This window comes from Trachemys scripta, chromosome 15, assembly GCF_013100865.1.
Source record: "Trachemys scripta elegans isolate TJP31775 chromosome 15, CAS_Tse_1.0, whole genome shotgun sequence".
Classification (NCBI taxonomy): domain Eukaryota; kingdom Metazoa; phylum Chordata; order Testudines; family Emydidae; genus Trachemys; species Trachemys scripta.
The window spans coordinates 3894162-3917926 of record NC_048312.1 but is presented as its reverse complement, the minus strand read 5'-3'; the positions used below and the strand labels follow the sequence as shown (position 1 = coordinate 3917926).

At 43.0% G+C, this 23765-nt stretch overlaps 1 protein-coding gene across 2 annotated transcripts; it reads right to left on the bottom strand.

The window, feature by feature from the left end:
• Positions 1-1850: 1850 nt before the first annotated feature.
• On the bottom strand, positions 1851-22874 carry FOXN4 (forkhead box N4). Of its 2 annotated transcripts, none has more exons than XM_034791499.1 (10): positions 22624-22874; positions 21696-21784; positions 9582-9742; positions 8719-8834; positions 8507-8620; positions 7247-7374; positions 6635-6731; positions 5506-5713; positions 3503-3883; positions 1851-2695 (listed from the first exon to the last, which is right to left on the bottom strand). In XM_034791499.1, the coding sequence occupies exons 2-10, from the start codon at positions 21779-21781 to the stop codon at positions 2445-2447; spliced, it is 1542 nt and encodes a 513-aa protein (XP_034647390.1). In that variant the 5' UTR covers positions 21782-21784; positions 22624-22874; the 3' UTR covers positions 1851-2444. The 2 variants fall into 2 exon arrangements, with proteins under 2 accessions (XP_034647390.1, XP_034647388.1); XM_034791497.1 differs by having other exon boundaries at positions 22639-22874.
• Between the last annotated feature and the right edge of the window lie 891 nt (positions 22875-23765).

The following is a 23765-nucleotide window of genomic DNA, read 5'->3' as shown; positions in this document are numbered from 1 at the left end:
AAATAGGTTCCAAAGTTCACCTGTTTTGTAACCCTCCCATCTGAGGAGAGCAAGCGACTAGGAGCCAGGACTCCTGGACTCTATTCCTGGCTCTGCAAAAATGGCTGGCTGAATGACGTAGAACGAGCCGCTCCGCTCTCTGTGCCCCTCTCTTCTGAGCTGTAAAATGGGAGTGATTCCAATGGATGTCATGGTGGGTTTCAAGGCGTAGTATTATGTTTGACGGTTGATGAAAGGTACTGTATAGAAGTAAACTGTTTTAATTTGTGTGGATAGTAGAAATGAGGGACACGACTGTTTTCCTATAGTGGTGGGCTCTTTAGATAAAGTACAGTCTCATGTTCAAGAGAAGTTTCTAGTCATTTGCAGCAAACTTAGACAGTATATCAAGGATCAACGTTTTCTGTGCTTACTGCATTATTAAATCAGATAAAACCATTTTCCACCAGGTAATATTCAGATAGCAATTTCCAGGCCGTTGCTTTTTAACACTTAGCTGCAAAGTGCCCTTTGAACGTGGCTTTATGTACACCAGACTAATTTTAACACAGTCCATCTAGAATAACCCTGGGTTAGCACTAAGAAATATTTATTAAAAAAGTAAAACATCTTAAATGATACCACTTACATCAAATGATCAATGTCCACATTATTGTGTTTTCTAAATGGGACTTGATTTAAACAATAAATTATGACATGGAGCATCATGCCACTTTAGAAGAGGTTATTACTTATGTGCATATTTGAAAAGATATATACGCATAAGACATTATCACATCTCATTTTCACAATGTTGATTTTCAACAAGAAAGTACCACTGGACATTGCAGTGGGATAAGATCCTGCATTCTTCATCTTCCCAGAGTATCAGTATATAGAATTTAGCAAAGACTGACTGTTTTATTTTTTTTCTTGTTTAAATCTGTGTAATGAAAAATTAGTGGGGCCTTTTTCTGCTTCAAAACATTCTTAGCCATAATTTAGCGTAGGGAAGAGTTTCGTCTGAATCTAAGTCGGTACAATGTTGGTACAATTATAAGGAAGTGTAAAATTGTTATCGAGGCACAGTGATAAGCAAAACAAAAAATAATAATAAATATTACTTCAATGTCACAGAGGTACAAAAACCTAAACACTACATTTAAGTGTAATTCTTACAATTTGCTTTACATCACTCGTCGTTTGAACTGTTTCTTCAAATCCAATTTTAAAATGTTACCAAATACATATTAGTTTTCAAAAGTTTACAAAAAAATGCATGGTAAGAATCAATTTTGCTTAGATTAATTAGGAAAAAAGACAATTATGAATTGGTACTGTACAGTAAAAAAAATATTTGGTCTGACTTTTTTTTAAAGGTGTTTCACAGTATCAAAAGTGCTTGTTTAAATTCAGCTTTCAAAATGAAACCGAAGTACTACAAAAGTGATTTAAAATAAGGTGTTGCATTTGTGATTATGAATAATTTAGTTCATGCAAATAAAGAGTTACTGCATTTAAAAAAAAATTGAACAGTGCTCAGTTTACATAATTTCTTTTCTCTTCAGAACAATAAATATAAATAAATTTACAAATAGTAATACTGCCTAGCACAAGACTCAACAGAAGCACAATACACAGGAACTATTGTAACAAACCTAATCATTTTTTTTTTAAGTCTAAGATAAGTGTGTCATTCCTAAAATTCCACTCCAGTGATCAGTTTAATAATTCAGCCCTACTACCTCCTTCATGTGGTCAGCCCCCCACCCTCCTTTTTCATTAAGCCCTAGGTAAAAAAATTGTGGGTTTGATTTAAAAAATTTCTGCTTGAAGCCTCCTTCCCCCTTCCCCCCCCCCCCCCCCCCGAGAATACATTTAAAGACAGTTGCATCAGAAAGGTGTTGGCATTGCAAGCGTTTCCAGAAACAGCATGTGATCTCTGTTTGTTTGGCTGTGGTTATTTGGCTCTTTGGAAAAAAAGAAACAAATACATAAGGTCAGGTGGTTCTCGGAATCTCTGACTCGGCCCGCTGGAGCAGTGAGCTGGTGCATGGGCTCCTGTGTATGTTGTGGTCAGACGGAATCTGCATGTCAGTCCTGCACTCGACGTTAGTTCTGAGGGTTGGATTATGTTGAAACATAATGTGACTCGTGTGTGAATTGTCCTAGTAAAGTTTTTCCTAACTGATGCACTCCACGCTCCGTTTTGTCAGCTCCCCGTTCTTGTATCACAACAGCCAAAATCCTTTTTGATCTCCGTGAAGATGACGAGGGAGGTGTGTTCACAAACCCCGTGCTAGTACTGGCTTGATACATTTTGGCATCACACAGAGTTCTGGTAAATACCTTGCGTGATGCAGGGGTCTGCAGAAGGAGCTGCTTTCCAGCTTTCAGATCCTATCCTAAGGCCTCCCAGGGAATAGGCCTGTGACGAGTTACTTCGGTCATCGCATCTGGGAATCTTAAAGCAGAGCAATGGGCTTGTTGCCTTGACCATTCATGTACTGTGACGAGGCTACATTATCCAGCGTGGCGTAAGTAGTGTAGAGGCCTGTGACCTGTAAGTCTGAGAAGGAATAATCACTACCACTCGAGACGGGGGTGAGGCCAGCCGTGCCCAGGTCACAGTCTGAGAGCTGGAGAGGGGAGTTGCTGAAGGCACCGAAGGTATCTAGATTGAAGCTGTCGTCTTTCATGTCTTCCCATATATTTCCTTTAAAAGAGGATAAATTCAGTCCTGTTACAGGTTTGACCTGCCATGGGCTGGGTTCAAGGTATACAATGGTCTTAAGAGTAACTGTTTAACTATCTTAACTGAAAGGTTTTAATTTCTACTCAGTCAAAGGATGATGCTTGTGAGCGACTAAGTTTTTGGTTTTGTGGTACAAAGGCCTTCAGAATAGCAGGAATAATATGGGTTCAGCTGGTCAGTCCACAGCTAACTTTCCTGCCCCTCCCAACCTGCTTAAAACATATTCTTCACCCGTAATGATATTATTTATATAGCACTCTTCTCTCCTGCCATGCTGCATGGACACGACGCAGCTAATCTTCACAACAACCCTGGGAGGTGGAGAAGTGTTCCTTTTTGCAGGTGGGGAAACTGAGGCACCAAGACTGCGACTTGTCCCTGGCCACAAGGAAAGTTATTGTCCGAGCTAAGATTAGCACTCGGGCGATCCTGTTCTCGGCAGGCTCTCAGACTGGCCATGACCATGGTGCCTTTTCTTGGACCATTAAGCCACCCCCCCCCCCATTTCCCTCCCACATACACTCCTAATCTTCACTGGATACTACACCACTGGGCTAAATTATACTGACGCATGTAGGGAAATTCAAGGTACATAAACCATGGTATTCCAGATAGGATTCTGATCTTCTATTTCAGCCCAGTCCTGCAGTATTCCAGTGGAAGTGAGCCCAGTATGTCCTACTGGATCCAGGATGTGTTTTATATGTACAGTGTCTCCATAACTAGATAACACTGACACTCCGTGCTCCCATCCCGCTTCCCCTTTACCTTGTAGTGCGAAATCCATGATGCTTGGATCAAGAGCATCCACTTCGGTGTTCATATCTGCCGTCGCATTCAGGAAGTCTGCGGGTGCACGGCTCATTGGGTGGTGAGGAAGGGGACTCTGGCTCATGTCAGGCAGAGTATGGAGAGGAGGCGTCTGGGCAGGTGCAGGTGAGTCCGGGGCTATGCGAGCCTGGGTCTGGATCTGGTGATGCAGTGGTATGGACTGCAGAGAGAGAGTCATGGGCTGGGGCTGCAGCTTGGAGATGGAGATTCGGCCTTGGGCTGCAGTCATGTGAGTCAGTGTGGACACTTCGGATTCTGCCTGTTTACTAGGCCGCCTGCAGTTCTCAGGTCTGTCGGTGATTAGTTTGTCTAATTCCTCTGTATGGAAAATAAGCAACTGAGCATACACGTCTACCATGGTGTGAGCAGGGCTAGTAGGTCCCTGAGGCAGCTGAGGGTTTGCAATGCATGCTTTGCTTTTCAGCAGTAAATAGGGACACGCTGCAGAAGTACAGTTCTAGAGCTGGACAGGTACCTCTTACCACCTCCACTCCTCCCTCCCTCCCATACACACCATACACAGGGCTTCTCTTTGATGTCTTATGATCAGGCCAGGAAAACCCTGGCCTATTTACCAGGGCAGTCAGGCTAACACTCTTCAAACCACATGGGGCAGACCTACAGTGAGCTCCTTGTTGATAGAGGTCAGGGAATTTTAATCTGACTGAGGATTTGCTAAACTTGTCTTTACATCTTAAGTATGTTTTTAGGACAGCCACATGATAGCTTCAATACTACTTTGTTTTTAAACTCTTCAGTCAAAAATAAAATGTTATGTCATTCTGATCACACGTTCCAGACTTACCAGGAAAGGTCAGGTTTGGTTTCAGCCACTGCCATGCTAGTAAGAGCTTAACAAATACGCTGTTTGTTACAAACATGGGGAAATCTTGGAGCATGAATAAAAATCTCAATTCTGCAAAATAGGCATGAAATGTGGTGTTTAAAATGCAATGCTCTAAAGCACTGACCATCAGAGGCAGCGGAACTTGTCTAGAATGTCTAAAGACTGGGACAGAAGATAATCCTCTTGGATCTGATCTGAGTCTGAAAGAGCCGGCATACCCAATTAAGATGAATGGTTACTGTCTCAAGATAAGTGACTGGGGTATTTTGAGAAAACTGGAGTCAGGGCTTAGAATAGAAAATCTTAGAATAGAAAATTTAACATCTTCCGCTAGATGATCTCAAAGCATTGTACAGCATGAATTCCGCCTCCCACCCATTCTGCTAGGTGGGAAGTGGCGCACCCATTTTACAGATGAGTAGTCCGAGCTGAAGTCGGGTTTGCCCAAAATCTCACAATGTTAGAGGCAAAGCTGGATATAAAAGCCAGGAGTTCTGGCTTTCATTGCCCAGCGTTAATCACTAGACGACACTCCCAGGAGAGGTGAGGGGAGTGATGATCAGCTAGAGAAGGGCAGGGAGAGGCAGCAGCTGGGAACACGAGTCAGTGCCTGGGAGGGTCAGAGGCAGGAGAATGTAGGAAGCACACCAAGCAAGCATGCTTTGGATGAAGTGCTGAATCAAAAAATAGATTAACAAAAATTCTCTGCCTCTCCTGTGCTCCCGTGGCTCAGATCCGATACCAGCGCTGACTATTTCACATGGAAGGTTCTATTCCAGCAAACCCAGGCCTGCTTTTTATGTTGGATTCCTGAGAAACCTGTTTGTTTTTAGGCCATTAATAAACACTCCTGGAGTGTGCCAGAAGAGCATGGTGCACAGCTTCCCTAATCACTCAGCTAGCCAAACCAACGTCCTTGGCAGCTGCCTACATGCAACAAGCGAGCCCCACAGAGCGACCCTGTCCTCTGAAACGCTTTCCCTCCTTTCCCAAGCCCTGCTCTGGATAACTATAACAATGTACGACTGACCAAACCGTCTCGGTTACTGTGACTCTTCTACACAGCAAGTGGCAAAGCCCAATGCCAGTCTACCTGGATTGGCCATGCTCCTGTGAATAGCGGCCAAGTCCTTCCTCTTCCATTTCTGCATCTCTTCTTCCATCTTGTCAATCTTGGCAGGGTTGAGGGCCCACAGGCAGCCTTTGCGTGAGGTGCCACTCATTTTATTCTCCACTTTCTCAAAGCACTTGTTCAGGGAGAGATTATGGCGCACAGAGTTCTTCCAACCATCGGGAGCTGTCTGGAGGGCAGAAGGTTGTTATTCAAATAAGCTACTGCCGTGAGGAGAGCCGTCGGGTGGATGGACTGTGAATTCTCCATGGGGGACTCTCACAGGCCCCGCAGATCACAGCAACCTGCCCACCCGTTTAGCAACACAAGCAGCTTTCAGCATATTGTACCCGGCCTCCTTATGCTGCATGTTTTTTGTATGTCACAAGGCTCTGGGCTGCACTAGCTTCCAAGCACAGTTCAAGGCCTTGGTCTCAACGTAAATAAAGCAGTTTGGGTCTGACTTACCTCTGAGACAGTCCCTCTCCCTAGGCCCTCTACCCTTCTCTCCGGTGTGCTCAGCTGAGGCTGTGCTGTTGACAGGCCCTAGACGTGCTCTGTGGGGGCCTGGAGGCAGCAGGATAGTTTCACGGGGGGACAACTGGCTGTGGAACTTGCTACATGCATGGGTCTACCCAAGGCAGAGTTTGTGGAACTGGACACAGTTTGCTTGAGAGTGGGGGGAGATACCAGCCCTTAGATGTCATAGCAATAGACCCCGTGTAAAAACCTAGGAAGATCTGAGGGAGGCTCCAAGGCTACCAGGGATGGCGTTTCTTGAGGCCACCTTCTCTCGGGGACGGGGGTGTTCTTGCTTTGAGGGACAGCCCAAGGAGGGGATGGAAGGAGGATGAGGTCATGGTGCCACCTGTTGTGGCCAGGCTTATTTCTCTGTTTATGCCCAGAGGCTTAGGCCTAAATAACCTGCTCCCCTAGACCCAGTGTGAGTCCGGAATTAAAATGCAGCCAGGGTAAAGCAGGGGAGACGCGTGGGCGTCTGGGGTGGTTGGTTTTGGTACACAGCATCTTGAGATGCTACAGATCGAATGCAGTGGCAAGTGGCGAGGCCTGTTTTGTTCCCTTCAGTCATAAAAGCTTATTGATTCCTTACCTTGAAGTAGGGGAAGTGCTCCTTCATGAAGCTGTAGATCTCACTCACTGGGAGGCTGCCCGTTTTACTGTTCTTTAATGCCATTGCAATCAAGCAGCTGGAAGAAAGAGAGAGAAGATAAAAGCCAGTTCCCTCTTCAGACTGTGCGTGTTGGCCCATAATCTCCTCCTCTTTACCTAGCAACCTGACACCCGCCTTTGCCCAGACATGAGTGCCCGTGTGAACAGTCACTTCCCGCTGCACTCGGGGTCTCATCAGCTCTACAGTAACGTTACCCAGCTTCTGTGTTTAAGGGTCCAAAAGAGATAATGAAATCTTGAGAACCAAGCTCTTTGGCGCTGTTACTCCACCTCTGTTCTGCTGGAAGGGGATTAACTTGTCAAGGTCTTTCCACTGTTAACTACACTAGTAACCTGGACAGAACAGCAGAGTGCTGGGGGAGGAGTGATGTGGATTTGCCTCTCCAGAGAAGGCTTCTGTCAAGATCATGGGAAAAGTAAATCAGTTTTGTGCTAGGAAAGGAAACGGAGCTTTTGCTGTGCCAAGTATGATACATTTATAACCAAGTCAAATGCAGGCTTGGAGCAATATCCCAGCTTGTTCTCGCCTCACCTGTAGGAGTAGATTGGCTTGGGATAATGTTTGGGATGGACTTCCTGAGCAGTGTGAGGGGCAAGGCGAGGTTGAGAATATTGAGGACGGGGTCCATAGGATGCATTGTATATTGCAGCTGGGTTACACTGTATTGAGAAGAAAGAGGAAAAACTGTCAGAAGAATCATCTTTCCCCATTCCACACACACACACACACACAATTGCCGTGAGTTATTTCTGGCTTTGTACTGATGAGAAACAAAAGCTCCCCCAAAAGATCACATTCCAGACAGTACTTCCTCAAACAGGCTCCTGTGCTCTGAGGAGACGGGAGATTCTAACCAATCTCTCAGTCGGTAAAGCCAAGTGCGGACTAAAGGACATGGAGAATTTGTAACAAGTTCCATCCTTTCTCATAATGAAGTCCCACCCCCCGTGCAAGCCCCCTTCCCCTTTTGCAAGGGAGACACTTTCTATGCTGTTTAGATTCTAATTGATTCAGACACCAAATTACAGGACATCATTAAAATGAACATACCAAAAGCTTCCCAATTCCGGTTCACTGTACAATAGCACACAAGGCTCTTGCTCATCCGAATGCTATTATCAAATCATTTGTTTGTAATTTGTGACATTGTCACAGCTCTATCCCAGGCTGTCCCTGCCCCACCTCAGGTTCATCACATTTTTGAGCAATCTAACATCAGCAAAATACTGTCCTGAAGATCTGGAGACTGACGAAGGTGGGTTTTTTTTTTTTTTTGTTTTTTTTTTTATAAATATCCACAGTAGAAGAACTGGGTGGGTTGTGCTGGTGTGGTCTGCTCCTGGCTGCAAAGCTGACCTGACCCGGGGCATTGCTGTTTCAGTGAGCGGAGTTGTCAGGAAGCTGGCTGAGGGTGGGTAAAATGACACACGAATAGAATAAGTTTTCTTCCAATTTAGGGGGGGGGGACGGGATTGTGTAGTGATAACCTGGTTGGAATAAGCAGCTGATTACTGGTTCTGGAAAGTGAACACTCCCAATGCTGAGTTTCTACGGCACGTCACCAGTGGTAGGGGAGGCAGTGGTGTTTTTCCTTCTGAAGGGTTCCTAGAATTGGCATTTTAGAACCTGACTCTAAAAGGCACGTGCACAGAGATTAGGTTAGGGGGATTCAAGGCAATTTTAGCTCAGCTGTTCACTTTGGTGCAGAATATCTGTAGGTCTGTGTAAGAGCCTGCAAATCCGATCTGTACAGCTCCTCTGAGACGCAGGCCGCATAGCAAACAACAGTACCTGTTGTGCATTCTGTGCGATGGCAAACACTTGCTGTGAATGAGGAGCAGGGAAAAGCGAGAGCTGTGACTGTAAACTAGGAGATGGCTGCCCTCCGACCGTGTACTGGCTCATCTATTGGGATGAAAAGACAAAAGTGTCGGTCCTATAGTCAAACATCTTTCCTTGGCAAACACTGCAATGACAATTAACCCGCTCAGGTCAGCTCTTACGTTTGCTCCATGCGATGTAATAGTATTCAGTCCCACAATTCCCTGTGGCAGACTGGCCTGCACCTGAATCATTGCTCCCGGAGCACCTGTTGAATGCATATTACCTGGCACAGGACCTATTCATGAAAAAGCACGTGATGAACGCACCCACACAAAACTACATCTCTGAAAACTTAGTTGCTATTTATTTTTAAAGCCTTATCTCAACTCTGATTAGACTCCATGGAAATAAGACTGAACTCAAAACACACTGCAAGGGTGACATCAGATGCCACTGAGAGCAGCTGCTGCTGGGGTGTTAGGTGACAGCTCTCTAATGATTTTGTAGTGCCATTAGTGTATGTGGCATTTTACAAAGGGTAAATTATACTGAATTACAATTTTTGCCCCAAAAGGTTTTATAATCTAATGGCATAAATTGCTCCATAAAGCGAACACAAATAGGTGTGTTTGCTGAGGTAATGTTAAGACTAAGGAGAAGTTTGGTGACCATTAACTGAGAGGCTGTATGAAGCGCACAGCTGCAGGATTGGTCAATTCTCATTTTAGTGATGTTGAAACAAAGGCACAGATAAATGACCATTTCCAGAGATACTGAGAACTTCTGAAAACGAAGTCCTTGCGCCAAGGTCACACTAGGAGACTTAGCTGAGCATAAAAGTCAAGTCCAAACTCTTCGATCTTTGGTCTAACCCCTAGTATGCACTGCCTCTTAAAAAAAAAAAAATACACAGGATGTAGTGCTTCTGGCAGAGAGCGAAATCTACTGTACTTACTGTGAAAAGTTACAAACAAGAAAGCTAGTTACAGAGTGTTTTGTCTCTCATTATTATTATTTGTCATTTAACAGCAGGGCAAGTTACCTGTCTGCTGCAGCATTGACTCCTGAGAGCTGATGCTGAAGTCCATTCTTCCACTAGCCATCTGTTGTAAGCGAGGAACATCAACAGAGGTCAGCCATGACAAGGACTGCAAGTCACTTGGAAGGTCTTCACTCAACTGGGATGGGGCAGAAGCCAAGAGTCTGCAGGGAACAAGGTGAGATGTTAGCAAAGAGCACAAAGATTCTGCTAAATTGTCTAGAGGTAAGAAGGATGTCTTGGGGGGCCCAGCCTAATGCAAGTTAACAGTAGATGTGGGTCTGAGTTACAAAGTTGAGATGTGGATCCAAAGCTCAAGATGTGAATTTTTGGTTCAGGCCCCATCTCCCATTCATAATGCCTCCGTGTGTTCCTTTGTAAGAGGGAACATTTTATTTAGCAGGCTTTGAAATGTTTCTATTTTGAACCAGGACCAATTTAGGAGACTGTTCTGTTGAGATCTCCCTGTAGAACAATATAGTGGTCAGCTGAACATTATGAAAAGTATATTTTTGCATGAGCGAGAGAGAAGGGCATTAGCACTGCGGTCAGAGCAGCAGTGCTGTACTCAAGTGCTGCTGGTGTTACCATCTAAAATGCTGCTTTTCAGAGGTTAAAGTGGCTGTCAACATTCAGCCCGTGCTGTAAACGTTAAGTTGTCAGTCTAGGAGCACTTGATGCTTTAAAAAAGGTCCAGTTTGGCGTACTAATAAAAAAACTTTAATTTAAAATAACCCACACAGAACATTGGTAATGGAAAATTGACTTCAGTGGGACCATTTCTGTGCTCAAAGTGTGTGCTTAAGGCTTTTTAGAATTGGTACCAAAGTACTGAAAAGGAGTGATTGTTTTGTACTTATCTCAAAAATTACTTTAAAACTTGGGGGATGGAGGGGTGAAGCAGTAGATTCATAATGTTCTAACCACTCTGAGAAACTTTAAAAAGAAAAATCAGTTAGCACGAGATCTTTAAAGGGTCTCTGTCCGTTTCCAGATGGACACTGCAAGGGCAACTTTGGCTGAGAATAAGATTTTGTAAAAACAAGTTTTTTTATGGAACTGTTTCCATGAACTTTATTTTAATTCCAAATCCACATTCCCCTGCAGCATCTGCAAACCAAACAATGCAGCACTGTGCTAGTGTATGAGAACCAGGAAGGGAAACTGCCTAGAAACAAAACTGAAATTGACCATTCCCCCCTACATGCATGTGCACACACAGTGATTGCAGTAACCTAAGGACACTCCATGGTTTAAAATAGGATTTTTAACCTGACTGTATTCCATTAAGTCTGAAACCCAGCTAATGACAAGACTAATGAGGAATTTCAGCACCTGCACCCTCAACGGCCTTTACTTAGTGGGCCCTTTGACAGACTGAAGGAGCTTCTTCCTTGTGTATCATGTGGATATCGACGTTTCCAAAGGAGAGAGGTTTTTGTTGGTGCTGGGAGCTGGGGCGTGATGCGAATCCCACCTTCAAAGGCTCTGTACCGTGGTGACCTTCCCTCCAGCTGCAGCAGAGTGCAGTGCTGTGTGCAGTTCGAAAGCTTGCACCTTCCACCAATGGAAGTGGGTCCAATAAAAGATGTTACCTCACCTACCTTGGCCCCTCCTGCAGTCAGTCCCAGTCTCTCTCAGAAAATCAGCTGCAGGGGAGCAGCTTGACGGAGATGCGAAATGCATCTCCATTTGCCCCCAACCACCTGTCCCACAGCCATACTCTCTCCAGAGCACTTCCAGCCCACGCGAGGCTGGGGAAAAGTGCTCCTGCCCCAGGAGCTGAACATGCTTCTGCAATAGCCCCCCCAACCCCTGCTGATTTGGGGAGCAAAGGCTTTATATCCTCAACAGGACCGTAACTGCCATGAACAAAACGACATTAGAGTAGGTTAGATTAAAACCAGCCATATCCAGGAAGATCAGAAGGCTGGCTCTCAGCTGCGGTGTGCTTTGTTGTCACAGGGCATGAAATATTGTATTCAGAATTAAATCCTGTTCAGGTTATAACAGAAATTCAGATCTAGCCCTTCCTTAAATCAAACATATGAGGGCTTCAGAAACCAGCACAACGCAATCTTCACTATAAAGCAAAATCTAGATTGTGGGATGAACTGCAGATCTCCTCCATTCGGGCCTTGGTGAGATCGAATGGAATTATACTCAACTTAATTTTTTAAAACAGCCTTCGATGTGCTAAATCTTCAGATTGTAAGAGTTTATGACTATAAATGCAGACTATCTTAACTGATAAAGCCAATGAAAAAACAGCCCAGACTTCTCTTGGTGAAAAGTTCCGTTTAGAAATCTAATTTCTGCACATTTTGCCCCACTTGCACATGCTGTGCTCTTAGAAAGACATGATCAACTTTGTATTACTGCTGATAAAGAAATGCACGGCATAAAAAGCAAAAACAAACACATTTACATGGAGGGCCAAATTGCAAAAGTCCTTACTCGATTCAAAGCTGCCATTGAAGTCAGTGAGTTAACATGATTACAAACTGATGTCCAGATTGCGAGATTGTTTCTCATGTTGAATAGTGCTGAGGAAGTCAGAGGGACTCCTCAAGGAGTCAGGAACTACTTCACATAAGTAAGGAGGATATCTCTACATAGCCCTGAGTAAGGACTGCACAGATTCAGCCATTGGAAACATGTTTCTATTTTGGAAGAACACAGGTTAGCCTGAGATTGTAGATTCTCTTTTTAAAACACCCTAACTGAAAACATTATCCAATAACAAGTGACCTTTTAAAAAGCCAGGTGCACAGCACTAATGTGCATCCATTGTCAAATAGTGATACAGAGGCAGTAAATAAATCTGATTTCTGCTGAAGCATCTTGTATGTTTTACACGAGTCTAAATCAGCTTAACATAAAATGCCAAAACAGCAGTGTGTTGCAGCCCAAAAGGCTATTGAGATTTTAGCTCTTTCTAGTCAAGATTTTCAGCAGTTCAAAAGTTCCCCAAACTCTGTTACCCGGTAGATCTCTAAAGCAGAACTTTATTTGTTTGCACAAAGATTTTAAAACACAAAACAAGCAGAAGCCAAAGCTCAATTCCTGGCCAAAAACGTCTTCAAATCCTCCTCCGAGTCTACCCTGGTTTCTTTCTCCTACTGTAGTTATAGTGCAATAATTAGCATTGCCATGGTTACCACTGTTCAGTTATTTTGTGAGGCCTGGGACTTAAATGCATAAAAAGAACATCAGGTGACCACTCTCCCTACTTAGTGATTGGCTGGGTTGTAAGTAAACAAGAGCATTAAATGATTTGAAAACTGGGCAGGCTCATGTCGTTTGCAACAGTTGGACCCGTTCATTGTAAGCCGATAACCCATTGTGCTGCAAACGACTGTTGCCCAGTGGCACGTGGCCTCCATTGTTTTTGGCATTCTTGCTTAATTGTTTTTTTCCCTCCTCCTTTTTACAAACTTCACATTAATCTGGCTGAATGACAGCCAACACACAACACACACACACAGACACACACATGCCATCTGGCACCCTGGTCCCTGCCAGTCCTTCCAGACAAGTCAGCTCCTTCAACAAATAATGGGGTCAGATGGGCGGTGAGGGTCAAAACCCATTGCACACGCCTCCTGTCAGGAAATGAATCTGCCACATGCCCTCTCTCCACTCCACAGCATGGGCTAAACAGCTCCGAAGGGGAGGACCACAGAAGCCATATTTGCACAATAACCTCTCTACGTTTATCTCTTTGGAAAACTGATAAATTCCTTTGCTTTATGTTAACGCTAAGTGGATCCATCCAGCTCTTTCTAGAAGCCTAAATGATTAGTAATCCACTTTGTGTGGTAAGACGTTGTCAGAAACCTTCACTGCAAACAGCCTGAACAGGGTGCTGACTGAAAAATAGGAAGCTCAAGATTCTCCTACTTCCTAGTATAACATGAAGAACATCTTTCCTTTTATACAGCAGCCTTAGTCCACAAAATCACAGGCCAGTGTGCAGACAGTATATCGGGCATAGGCATGTACCTCCACTGACAGAGGCAGGGAAGGGCTATAGACCATTTTTTAAAGATCTGATTTACTTTTAAAGTTCATCTATCAGTCACTATGCTCCATTTTAAAGCAGATACAAGGATACAGTGAAACAGAGCGCTCTGATCCATTTGTAAAACAAATGTGATTCTTGTGAGGGAGATTATTTTAGCCCCCTCCATCCTGGCATAGGCTTCTAGTCTGAATTTGACTTTCTACTTCCCATCAAAACAAAACAGACTTCTGTTTTGTTCAATTAAACAGCTTTGATGTATTCTCTTGCAACTATTTTTTAAAATAGACTGACAAGTATTCTAACAAACATTACTAGTTTGTAGTAAAAGAGTAGACTCTAAGCAGGTTACCAAAAACACATGTGGCACAAAGGGATTATTCTTTGAGTTGTTCAAAACAACTGTAAATTTCAGCAGTAGTGACTTCAAGTCACTTCACTACTGCACATTTCACAGTAACCCAATCCAGGCAATGAGCGCTCAGACCTTTTACAAAGATTAACACAGGGAGAGCTGTCCTATCGCCTGGTTTTTTAAATGTACAAATATACTATGCAATATAAATTCAACTCCTCTAACGGTAGATGGGTTCTGGGTATGTCTTTGACTCTTAGGGGAAAAAAATGCAAATCAAACCATCTGCTTTAGTTAAACCATGCATAGTAGTGACTAGCTGGCAATTTATCTACTCATGGAGTTCAACCACCTTCCACCTGTGTAATCCTGTGGCCCCCTCCCAACCTACAACTATATAGATCTAACTATCTGTTTGGTATATCTCCATTGTATCCTTTTTCCCTTTTTTGTCTTAAATTAATGGTAAATGCTTGGAGGCAGGGCCCATGTCTTCGTGTGTGTTTGTACAGCCCCAGGTACATGTGGCTCAGATGAATTTAAATACCAATGGGGTATACCGCTAACACATACTTACTGAAAATGTCTAGGGGTCTGCCTGCTTGCTTGCTGGGAAGCCCTCCATTTTTGGAAAGCAGTTTCAGTTCAAGATGGCGGCTGTTGCTGAGGGAGCACATTGTGCTCTCTCTCCTGGAGAATTTATGGGTGGTTTTTTTGGTCTGTACTGCCCTAAGGCTGTATAAGGCAGCCTGGCTTGTAAGCAGAATGCTCAGGCTGAGGTCATTAAGCTCAGATGTGAAGGTTAGGGATGGTCTAGGAAAGTGGTAAATTCTCAAACATTTTCTCAGTGTAGGGTGACCGTGTCCTAGAGGCTCTCATGGAAACCTGCACTCACATTGTGGTCACAAAGAGAACTTCCCTTCTCATTTGTGATTGCAAACATCCCTTAGGCAACTGCACCAATTGCTTACATATTTTAGCTGTCTCCAATGCAGGAAATGTTCCGTTATTTAAAAAATGAGTTAATTAGTCACACTGTCTGCTCCTCACTTTATCTCTTCTGTTCTTCTTTCTCCTTTACCTCTGCAAATGCTTCCTTGCCACTTGATTCTTGTCTCCCATGCAGCAGAAGCATCTCTCTCTCCCTTTGGAAGTTCCTCTCCTGCTAATGGCTGACTTGGGTCTCTGGTAACAAATCCAGCTTCCCCTGCGTCTCTTACATAGGATTCAGTGCCCCCTACATACAGGCAATGAGGCGGGCTTGCTCCTTGTTCCTTTTCTCATTTCTGAGTCCCCTGGAAATAAGCTCAGCTAGTCCCAGAGACCAGACAGCTCTCCCTGGACCACCACCAAGTGCTCCACCAACCACAATTTAGGAACCCCGGCGTCAGGGGTAGTCAATGGGCAGACCGTGGGCCAAATCTGACCGCCAGATGCTTTGAACGGACCCTGAAATCTTTTTATTTACTTGTTGTTGTTGATGTTGTTTTATTATTTTCTCTGGAGTCTGGACCTTGACCAAAAAAATGTGGATCTTGACAAAAAATAACTGACTACCCCTGCCCGGCGTTAAATGATACAGGGCTTTGGGGAAAAAAACCCAAACCTGGTCACTGTGTGCAGTGTTGCTGTTTCACTTTTCCTTTTTCTTACAGTACTTAGGATAAAAGTACAAAACTCTTCAAAGACCTTGAGCAAAGATGCTTAGCCTCTGGTAGATGTACCTTAACAGCTATCAAAATGGTTTCTACCTTTCAATTAAATTTCACGGTGCCCCACGGAAGCAGATCAATATCGGGGTGGGGGAGGGGAGTGGGGAACTGAGCCATAAATGAACTGCATGATTGCCCAAGTCTCACAGGAAGTCAATCGCAGAGCTGGGAAGTGAATCGGTAGATGCTGACACCCTGCTGTGCTCCACGCAACAATCTTTCCTTGCTATGGATGCTATTCTGCCGAACGGACTCATGTTGCGTAGCACCTTACTCTGCAAGTTCTTCCATGGAAGAAAACGTGGCTTCTTGTTTTCATCCGCTGTCCCTTGTTTTATCTCCTGATTACCAACGTTGGACTGACTTCCCTTTGCCCTGCATCTTGTACTGGTATCTACTCCAGTGCCAACTGAGTGTAGAATGCCACCAGGCTACATTCACTCTGCACAGGTGTAAATGACCATGGGTTTGTGTACGCTTGAAACGCTGCACCTTCAGCACTTCAGCTTAGACACTACCTATTCTGATGGGAGGGGTTTTCCTGTCAGCCTAGGTAATCCACCTCCCCATGAGGCAGTAGCTTGGTTGACAGAAGAACTCTTCTGTTGACCTAGTGCTCTCTACACCGGAGGTTAGGTCGGCTTAACTATGCTGCTCCAGGCTGTGGATTTTTCACACCCCTGAGCAACATAGCTGGGTCGACCTAACTTTTTAGCACAGACCAGGCCTAAGTCAGCAGTATTACCCACTGCCTCAGGGATCCAAGCATTCTAGCTCACAGGGGATGTGGGAGAGCTTTATAGATAAAAGGAGAAGTGTTCTGTACCACGAGTATTTGAAACTTCTTGTGATAACTGAACACTAAACCAAATTCATTTTCTGCCCTGGGTCTTGAACTAGGTGCCAAGCCCCTCCTGTGAGGGGTTCAGGGTCCTCTGTACTGCTTTCATTGAACGCTGAGGGGTCTTGGAACTTTGCAGGATGGGGCCTATAGACTGGCAGAGCTAGAAGTAAGAATTTTGTAAATGCAAAATAATTTGAGGTGCAAGGGCCATCGCTTTTTAATTTACATTGATTAGTAAATTTCAGGAACTGCATGGGCAACAGTTGAGGTAATCCACTTAAAACAATTCTCAGCACCTTGCGTTTGACGCGTTTTTAGGAAGTCAGTCTCTCTCTTCCTTATTTTTTTTTTTTTTAAAGCAACTAAGGTGATAAAATCCCTCAGCCATATCACGGGGTCAAGGGAATGGACACTTCAATTCTCTTCAGGAACAACTACTGTTGTAATAATTATGTATTTGTAACCTTTTAGCTGCAGCATGTTTTATTTTAATGCAAACTCCCAGATCCTGACCGTCCCCAATGGTGAATATTGAAAATATTTAAATCTTAGATTGCTCCTCACAGATCCAAATTCCAGACTTGGTTTGCTCATGTTGTAGCCTGACTTCCAGACAGACAGTAGTAGTTTCTTACAAGCACCTTCTGTCACAAAACATTTTACAAACAAACTGATATACAAGCAGTAGACAAGGCCCTTTCTCCACCATTGAAGTGCAGCTATCTCTGGAATGGAACATAACAGCTGTTTATGGCTCCAACACAGCAAGTTATTTAAGCATGTGCATAACTCTCCATCTCATTGCTTTCAATAGGACTACAAACATGCCTAAATCTCTTGCTGAATCGGGGCCTATCGGAACAAAGCCACACTACATAACCATTTAGGATAGGAACTGAGGTATATCTTAACCAGATGAATCTGGGGGATGGTGGGAGGGAGAGGGAGTTTGTTGGAAGTATGTAATTACATCAGTTGGAATTTAGCCAGGATATCTAATGGGTTAATGCTCCTGTGATAATTTTGTGTATTTATATTCCTGTAACACTAAAGATTTATTTATTTATTGAGGATGCGCTTCACCCAGTACATGACGCAAGTAAAGTAGATATTTTCTATTCCTACAGTCAGTGCTTTGTGACTATTTAAACACCTTTTGGCTAAGAGCTACCTATTTAAACCCTTATTTCTAACCTAATATGAATAGTGACTTTATACCTGCATTGCAAGTCCTTCAAAAATATTGTACAAGGCTGCTCAAATAAATCAGAAATAGGGGAAGTGTGGATGCTGTTATACTACACTACACTGAAAGTCCAACAACCGTTACACAAAGTGATAAGCTACAGCCAGTAGTTTTATTTACTGTTTGTAAGGTGATTCCTTAAGCTAGAAAAGTGACATTTCATTTTAGTTAGTGACTCTTTTAAAAGTATTCCTTGCTGTACCAATACACAAGTATGTTTCTTTGACTCTTTTAAATTTGTATTTGCATAAATGCTGATTAGGCCAGATGAATTACGCTTGCATTCCCTTCTTATTCTAGAGGCATATGGTCCAAACACAGCATTTTAGGTATGTCACTGTTACCACCCTGTAACAGGAGTAGGTTAGTGATTGGCCAAAACTAGTATGCTGCTGCTATATTTTAAAAACAAGAAGAGTCAAATGTGAGCAAGAATGTTGAATATTTCTTAATAGTGAATTTTGTGACTTTTGTTAATGTCCCACCCTTAACAAATATGTACTTTATCTGTGAAAGTATGTATGGCTTTTTGAAATGGCAGTTAAAATCAATTCAGACCTTCATCAGGAGGTGTTAAAACCTGGATTACAGTAGTTGGACTAGCTCCACAGTCATTTCTGAGGAAACTTCCACAGACAACACAGGGGGGTTTGCCTGATACTTTGTAAACACAGACAGACTACAGTGCAGAATCAGATCCATTATATAAGACACTGAAGTCCTCTAGGGGCAGTTGGTTCTATGGTCAAGTCAATCTAGATTTAAGCCGTTATAAAAGTTAGAATAGTTCAGTATGTATTTTAAGACATGTCCCTTATGTTATTTGATAACCATATTTCCCCATACCTCCCCACAAGTCGGTCGACTGAATCTACAATCAATTGATTTTTGGGAAAAATGCGTAGTTTTGCCCACCTGCTGATTTGGAAATAAAGCATTTTTAGCAAATAAATAGCCATTCCTGTGTTTGGGATCATTACGTATTTAGGAACTTTTAAAATCTCTGTTGGGTAAAGTTGCTTCACTGTATGAATATTTGGCCCAGTGGCCCTTAATGGTTCCAAAGTTGCCATTCTGTTTTACTTTGTTAAGTGGTGTACATTAAGCACTTTGACTAATGCCAAATGATCTGAGTGAAATGGGCCTCATTAACTGCTGACTTTATAGTTATGTCAAAGGTTATGTGATATTCCAGTTACGCAATGACCACCAACCACAATGGGACTTATGTGGCTAAACTCTTGCCTGGAGAGCTACAAGTCTGATTCTATCCTGTGCTATATGGGCCCACAGCATCTGCTACTTTTCAGGTACACAGCTATACATGGTAGATCCTGGAAGATCTAGTACAAGCTCCATGTTGTAAAATTCTACCGAAAAGAATATTCTGAGAGACCACAGCACTTGTTAGCTGAATCACTTTGCTCCTCAAGGGCCTGCTCTACAGCCCACTGACATCAAGGGGAGTCTTTCCATTGCTTTAATAGGCTTTGACTCAGAACCTATAATTTACTTAGCTCAGTACTGGATCACCCACAGATACTCCATTGCATTATAAACTTGTCACCTGTTGTTTCAGTTTTGAAAAATAAAATATTTACACTGAAATCAGTTTAGTCTTAAAAATGAATTCGTAAGAGCAACAGGTTCAGGGAATGCCAATCCCAGCAAGCTCCCCTACAGCTTTATCATTCCCTAAAATATTGGCTGCAGTCAATAGAAGTGTGTGTCCCTGCTACCATTAAGGGGTTAACCTTTAAGGGTTAGAGACAACAATGTTTTCTATGGAGGAGTTGGAAATGCATCTTTTTATGCAAAGTAGGCAGGTACCTACATCCCTCAGGAGGGAGGAGTTGAGGGTGCATGAGATGGTGCTTAGCAAGGAAGGTGTTTTATGTTGCACTGTTGAATCTGCAAAAATATGTATCTGAAACCATCATCCAAGTCTGTCCTTGTGTGGACTTGACTGAGAAATACAATCCATGTCACCACTCCATCCACTATCTCTCGTTTAAATATTCTTTTGGTCCGGAAGGTCTCAAGATCCACCAAAGTGTTTTTTTTTTAAAACAAGGGAAACCTTGTAATGTTTCAGATCTGACCTTTAAGCCGCCCGGGTGCACATTCTCTATAAACCACATGTACAATTATTTGTAGTTACTGCCTTTCATTCCTGTCTCTCTCCCTCTGACTGTTCCCTTCTTTACCCTTCCTGGAAAACCTGGTCTCCTCAAAGTGCAACTGTCCAATTGAGAGACTCTAAGTGAGACAGAAGGGTCTTCTCAGCATAGTCCCAGCCTCCCACTCACTAATTGGAGGCCATTTCCTACTCTGCGGAGCCCTGCTGCTCCCCCATGGAGAACTCAGGACTGTGGGTTCCAGTCTTGGACTGTGGTGACAGCAGGAGAGTAAACAGAGCTGATAGAATTTGACAGGTCTATTCTTTTCTTAAAATCGTTCAGTCTAAAAGATTTTCTTTTACATAATCCAAAGTGTTTTCTCATGAAGTAGGACAAATACTGTTCCACAATTGCGGTGTAGTTCAGATCTGATGCATTTTTATCAGAAGTTTCTACTTGTAAATGAGGTCACATAATTCAGAAAACACTTTTTAAAAAATATCACAAACTAGTTAAAAACAACTTTAGCGATGTCGGAGCTGTTAGTTCTAAGAATATATAATAAATAACTAAAAGCAGTTTTAAAACCTGCTTGATCTCCAAGTAAACTAAGATACTCTGTCTCTGTGTCTTAAAAGTAAAATAAACCGTATCCTGCATAAAAACTTTTTTGTTTGTTTGTTACTATGAATTAAAGAATCTCCCCTATATGAAAGGTCTTTGTTACGGTGCTATATGCTTCAGGGAGCTAATACTAATTTACAACTGAGCATCCACAGATCATCCACACCCTTTCTGAACAACTGAAACATTTCTTTACCAATATTTACATAACCAACAAAATGCCTAGAGCAAACAGTGCTTTAATAAACAGCAAAACAGGGTTTCACAAACCTTTCTCCATAGTGGCTTCACCCAGTATAACAAATCACTTGTTGTGCTGAAAGAAGCTGCCGGGCAATGTTTGCATTTTGAATAGAGAGAGGCTAGAAGAAGAAGAACACCTACGGCTGCCCACTTTGACCCAAGGAAATGTTGAAAACACCCACTGGCTGTGAGAGTCACCCACTTGGCATTTACAAACAAACCAACAAAAAAACCCTCTTCACTTTGCTGCACTGATTAACATGCTATTATGTATTTCATAAAACATCACCTCATGTGACAAGATGTAGCTGAACTTAACCCAAAGCACTGTAATTCATGCATAACTGTCCCATGACTTCTAGGAAAATTTTTTTTTTTTAAATTCTAAATGGATAAGTGTTGGTATAGGTAAATAAATGCCTACTTGCTAAAGGTTGTCAGCAAACCCAAGTTTGTTCCTGTTCATATTATAAGTAGTTTGGCATATGAATGCATTTGAGAACTAAAGCAAATATTTATTTTAATTAGGACCTTCCCAAGTGCTAGTTGAACATGACTCCTGTTTTTTCTGACTGCTTCCTATCAATTCAAAATGCTACATGAAAGGGGGCTTTTAAATCATTACTATTTTACAAGAGTATCATAGTCTGGCAAATCACACAGAGCACAGACTATACCAGAAGTTCACACCAGGCTTTGAACATATTTGCATTGACTATGATTTACTATCAAAACATTTTAAGCTAGGGTGTTTCTGAACACACAGTATGCTACAAGCAGTCACCAAAGAGAAAATTTCTTTTAAAGAGACAAGCACTAAATGTAATTAGCTTCTTCATTAAATAGGATTTCTGGAATATTTGAATTTATTTAGAAACATACATAACTGCTAGTCATCTAATGGGCCAGGAGGATGCAACACCTCTTTATAAATGGATAAATTCCTCACCTGTATTCCTGCGGTGAGGGGTGATGATTTTGCCCTGAATTTCTAATGATTCCTGACATCATGGATGTAATGTCACTTTCTATCATCTCCTGTGGGGAAGACAAAAAAAATAATCATATAGATATGAAGTAGCTATCCAGCATTTCAGCAGTATAGAGGAAAATTTTAAAAATTCCAAATTAAAAAACCTGGAATGTAAGACAATTGTTGTTGGCACGTTTCCTATCACTTTTAAGAGCAATGTTTTACTTAGGCTATAAAATGTCTAAATAGTTTAGAAAGGCAAAGGAGAACACAATGCAGAATATATAACTGATGTAATAAATGGGAGGGTCAAACGAATCCATTACAGACATCTCAGTTGTGTGAGCTGAATTCCAACCAAATTAGGAAAACAGTTGTGTGTCAGTTTTTATATACTCAACAAAATCATATGACCTGACAATTTAAAATTTAGGAAAACTAAACGACATTTAAAAATGACAATGGCTAATATTTTAAGTACATCTAAGTTATTACCAGAAAAAACTCCGCTAAAGAATTGATGCGAAGACACAAGTTTAAAAAAAATCTGGGTGACTGCAGAGTCATTTAAAAACACTCCATAATACAAGCAGCTGTGGCAATGAATGAGATCATTTTAGCAGAAAGGGAAGAAAAGATTCAGTCATACAACTTGCCCCAAAGAGTAACTGTTTGCAACACTATTATTCTAAAAGTACAGCTAAGGCTGAGTGAGGAAAAAAATAAAAATTACATGTGCCAATAAGACTGACCCAAGTTTTCAGAAAAAGCTTGCAGCCTCCATGAACTAAACAAGATCTAAACATTATCTGCACATATTTCTCAATAGGAACTTGTAGATTACATTCTATGTGCTTACAGGAAAATGAAATGTGCTAATTGCACAACTGTATGCAAAGCAAACCTTGCAGGATGGTACCTGGAGTGAGATCTGCGGCTGCTGCACTTCTCTGGTCTAAAGGGATCTCTCTCTTTGTAATTTGGCTGCAGTTTCAGTCTCCAAACCGTTTTTAAATTTCCCTCTCAGGAGCTGTCCAGCCCGGAGCATGCGCACAGGGCGAGTGAGTTGCTTTGCAGGGTCAGCCACAGGGCAGGGTCAAGGGGACTGCAGCATTTCCCAATCCCAGTAGCACTGAGTCCCCATCCCACCCCCGGGTTGCCAGCTCCCCCCCCCCCCCCGCCAGGAGTTGTTCTGGCCAGCGGTTGTGCTCTCTAATCTTTTATAGCATCTAAACTTCCTTCGGATGCACCCGAGGACTGAGTTGGGAAGGAAGGGAGAAAATTAAAATTTAAAAACCTGTTGCAAAATGTGTAATAGGGCATTAAAATTAGCATCCCTAGTTGGAAAAAAAAAGGGGGGGGGTGCTAAGAAGGTATCCCGGGTTTAGACGCAGACATTAAATTGTTTTTTAAAACAAAAGATCTCTTGCTTTTGAGTGGGGTGGTGGGCGAGAGAAGGGGCAAATGCAACAGCACGCGCCACTTCAGCACCCCTTTAGGGGGTGAATGGGGAACAGTACTAGCGTGCGCCACTCCAGAAGCAGCTGCAACAGGATGCACACCCGCCACCAATTGCAGCCTGGGATTCTTTACTGGGGAGGAAGGTGCGGTGGGGAGAGAATTAAGGGGTAATAGCAGCCGCTGGATACTGCTCTGCCAGCCGTGCCACTGCTTTGGAAGGGATCGGGGTCAACAAACTGCACGAAGAGCTTTCACCACCCAGTCCTAGGACCCGGCTCCCGCTGCAGCTCCTGAGCTGGGGGGACAACTGCACTAGTGCAGGAGTTTGCACACACACACCCCGAGCTGGGGGACAAGTGCACTAGTGCGGGAGTTTGCACACACACACACACACACACACACACACACACCCCGAGCTGGGGGACAATTGCACTAGTGCAGGAATTTACACACACACACACACCGAGCTGGGGGACAACTGCACTAGTGCAGGAGTTTACACACGCACACACACCGAGCTGGGCGACAATTGCACTGGTGCAGGAGTTTGCACCAACCCCCCCAGCTCTGGGACTAGGGGACAAT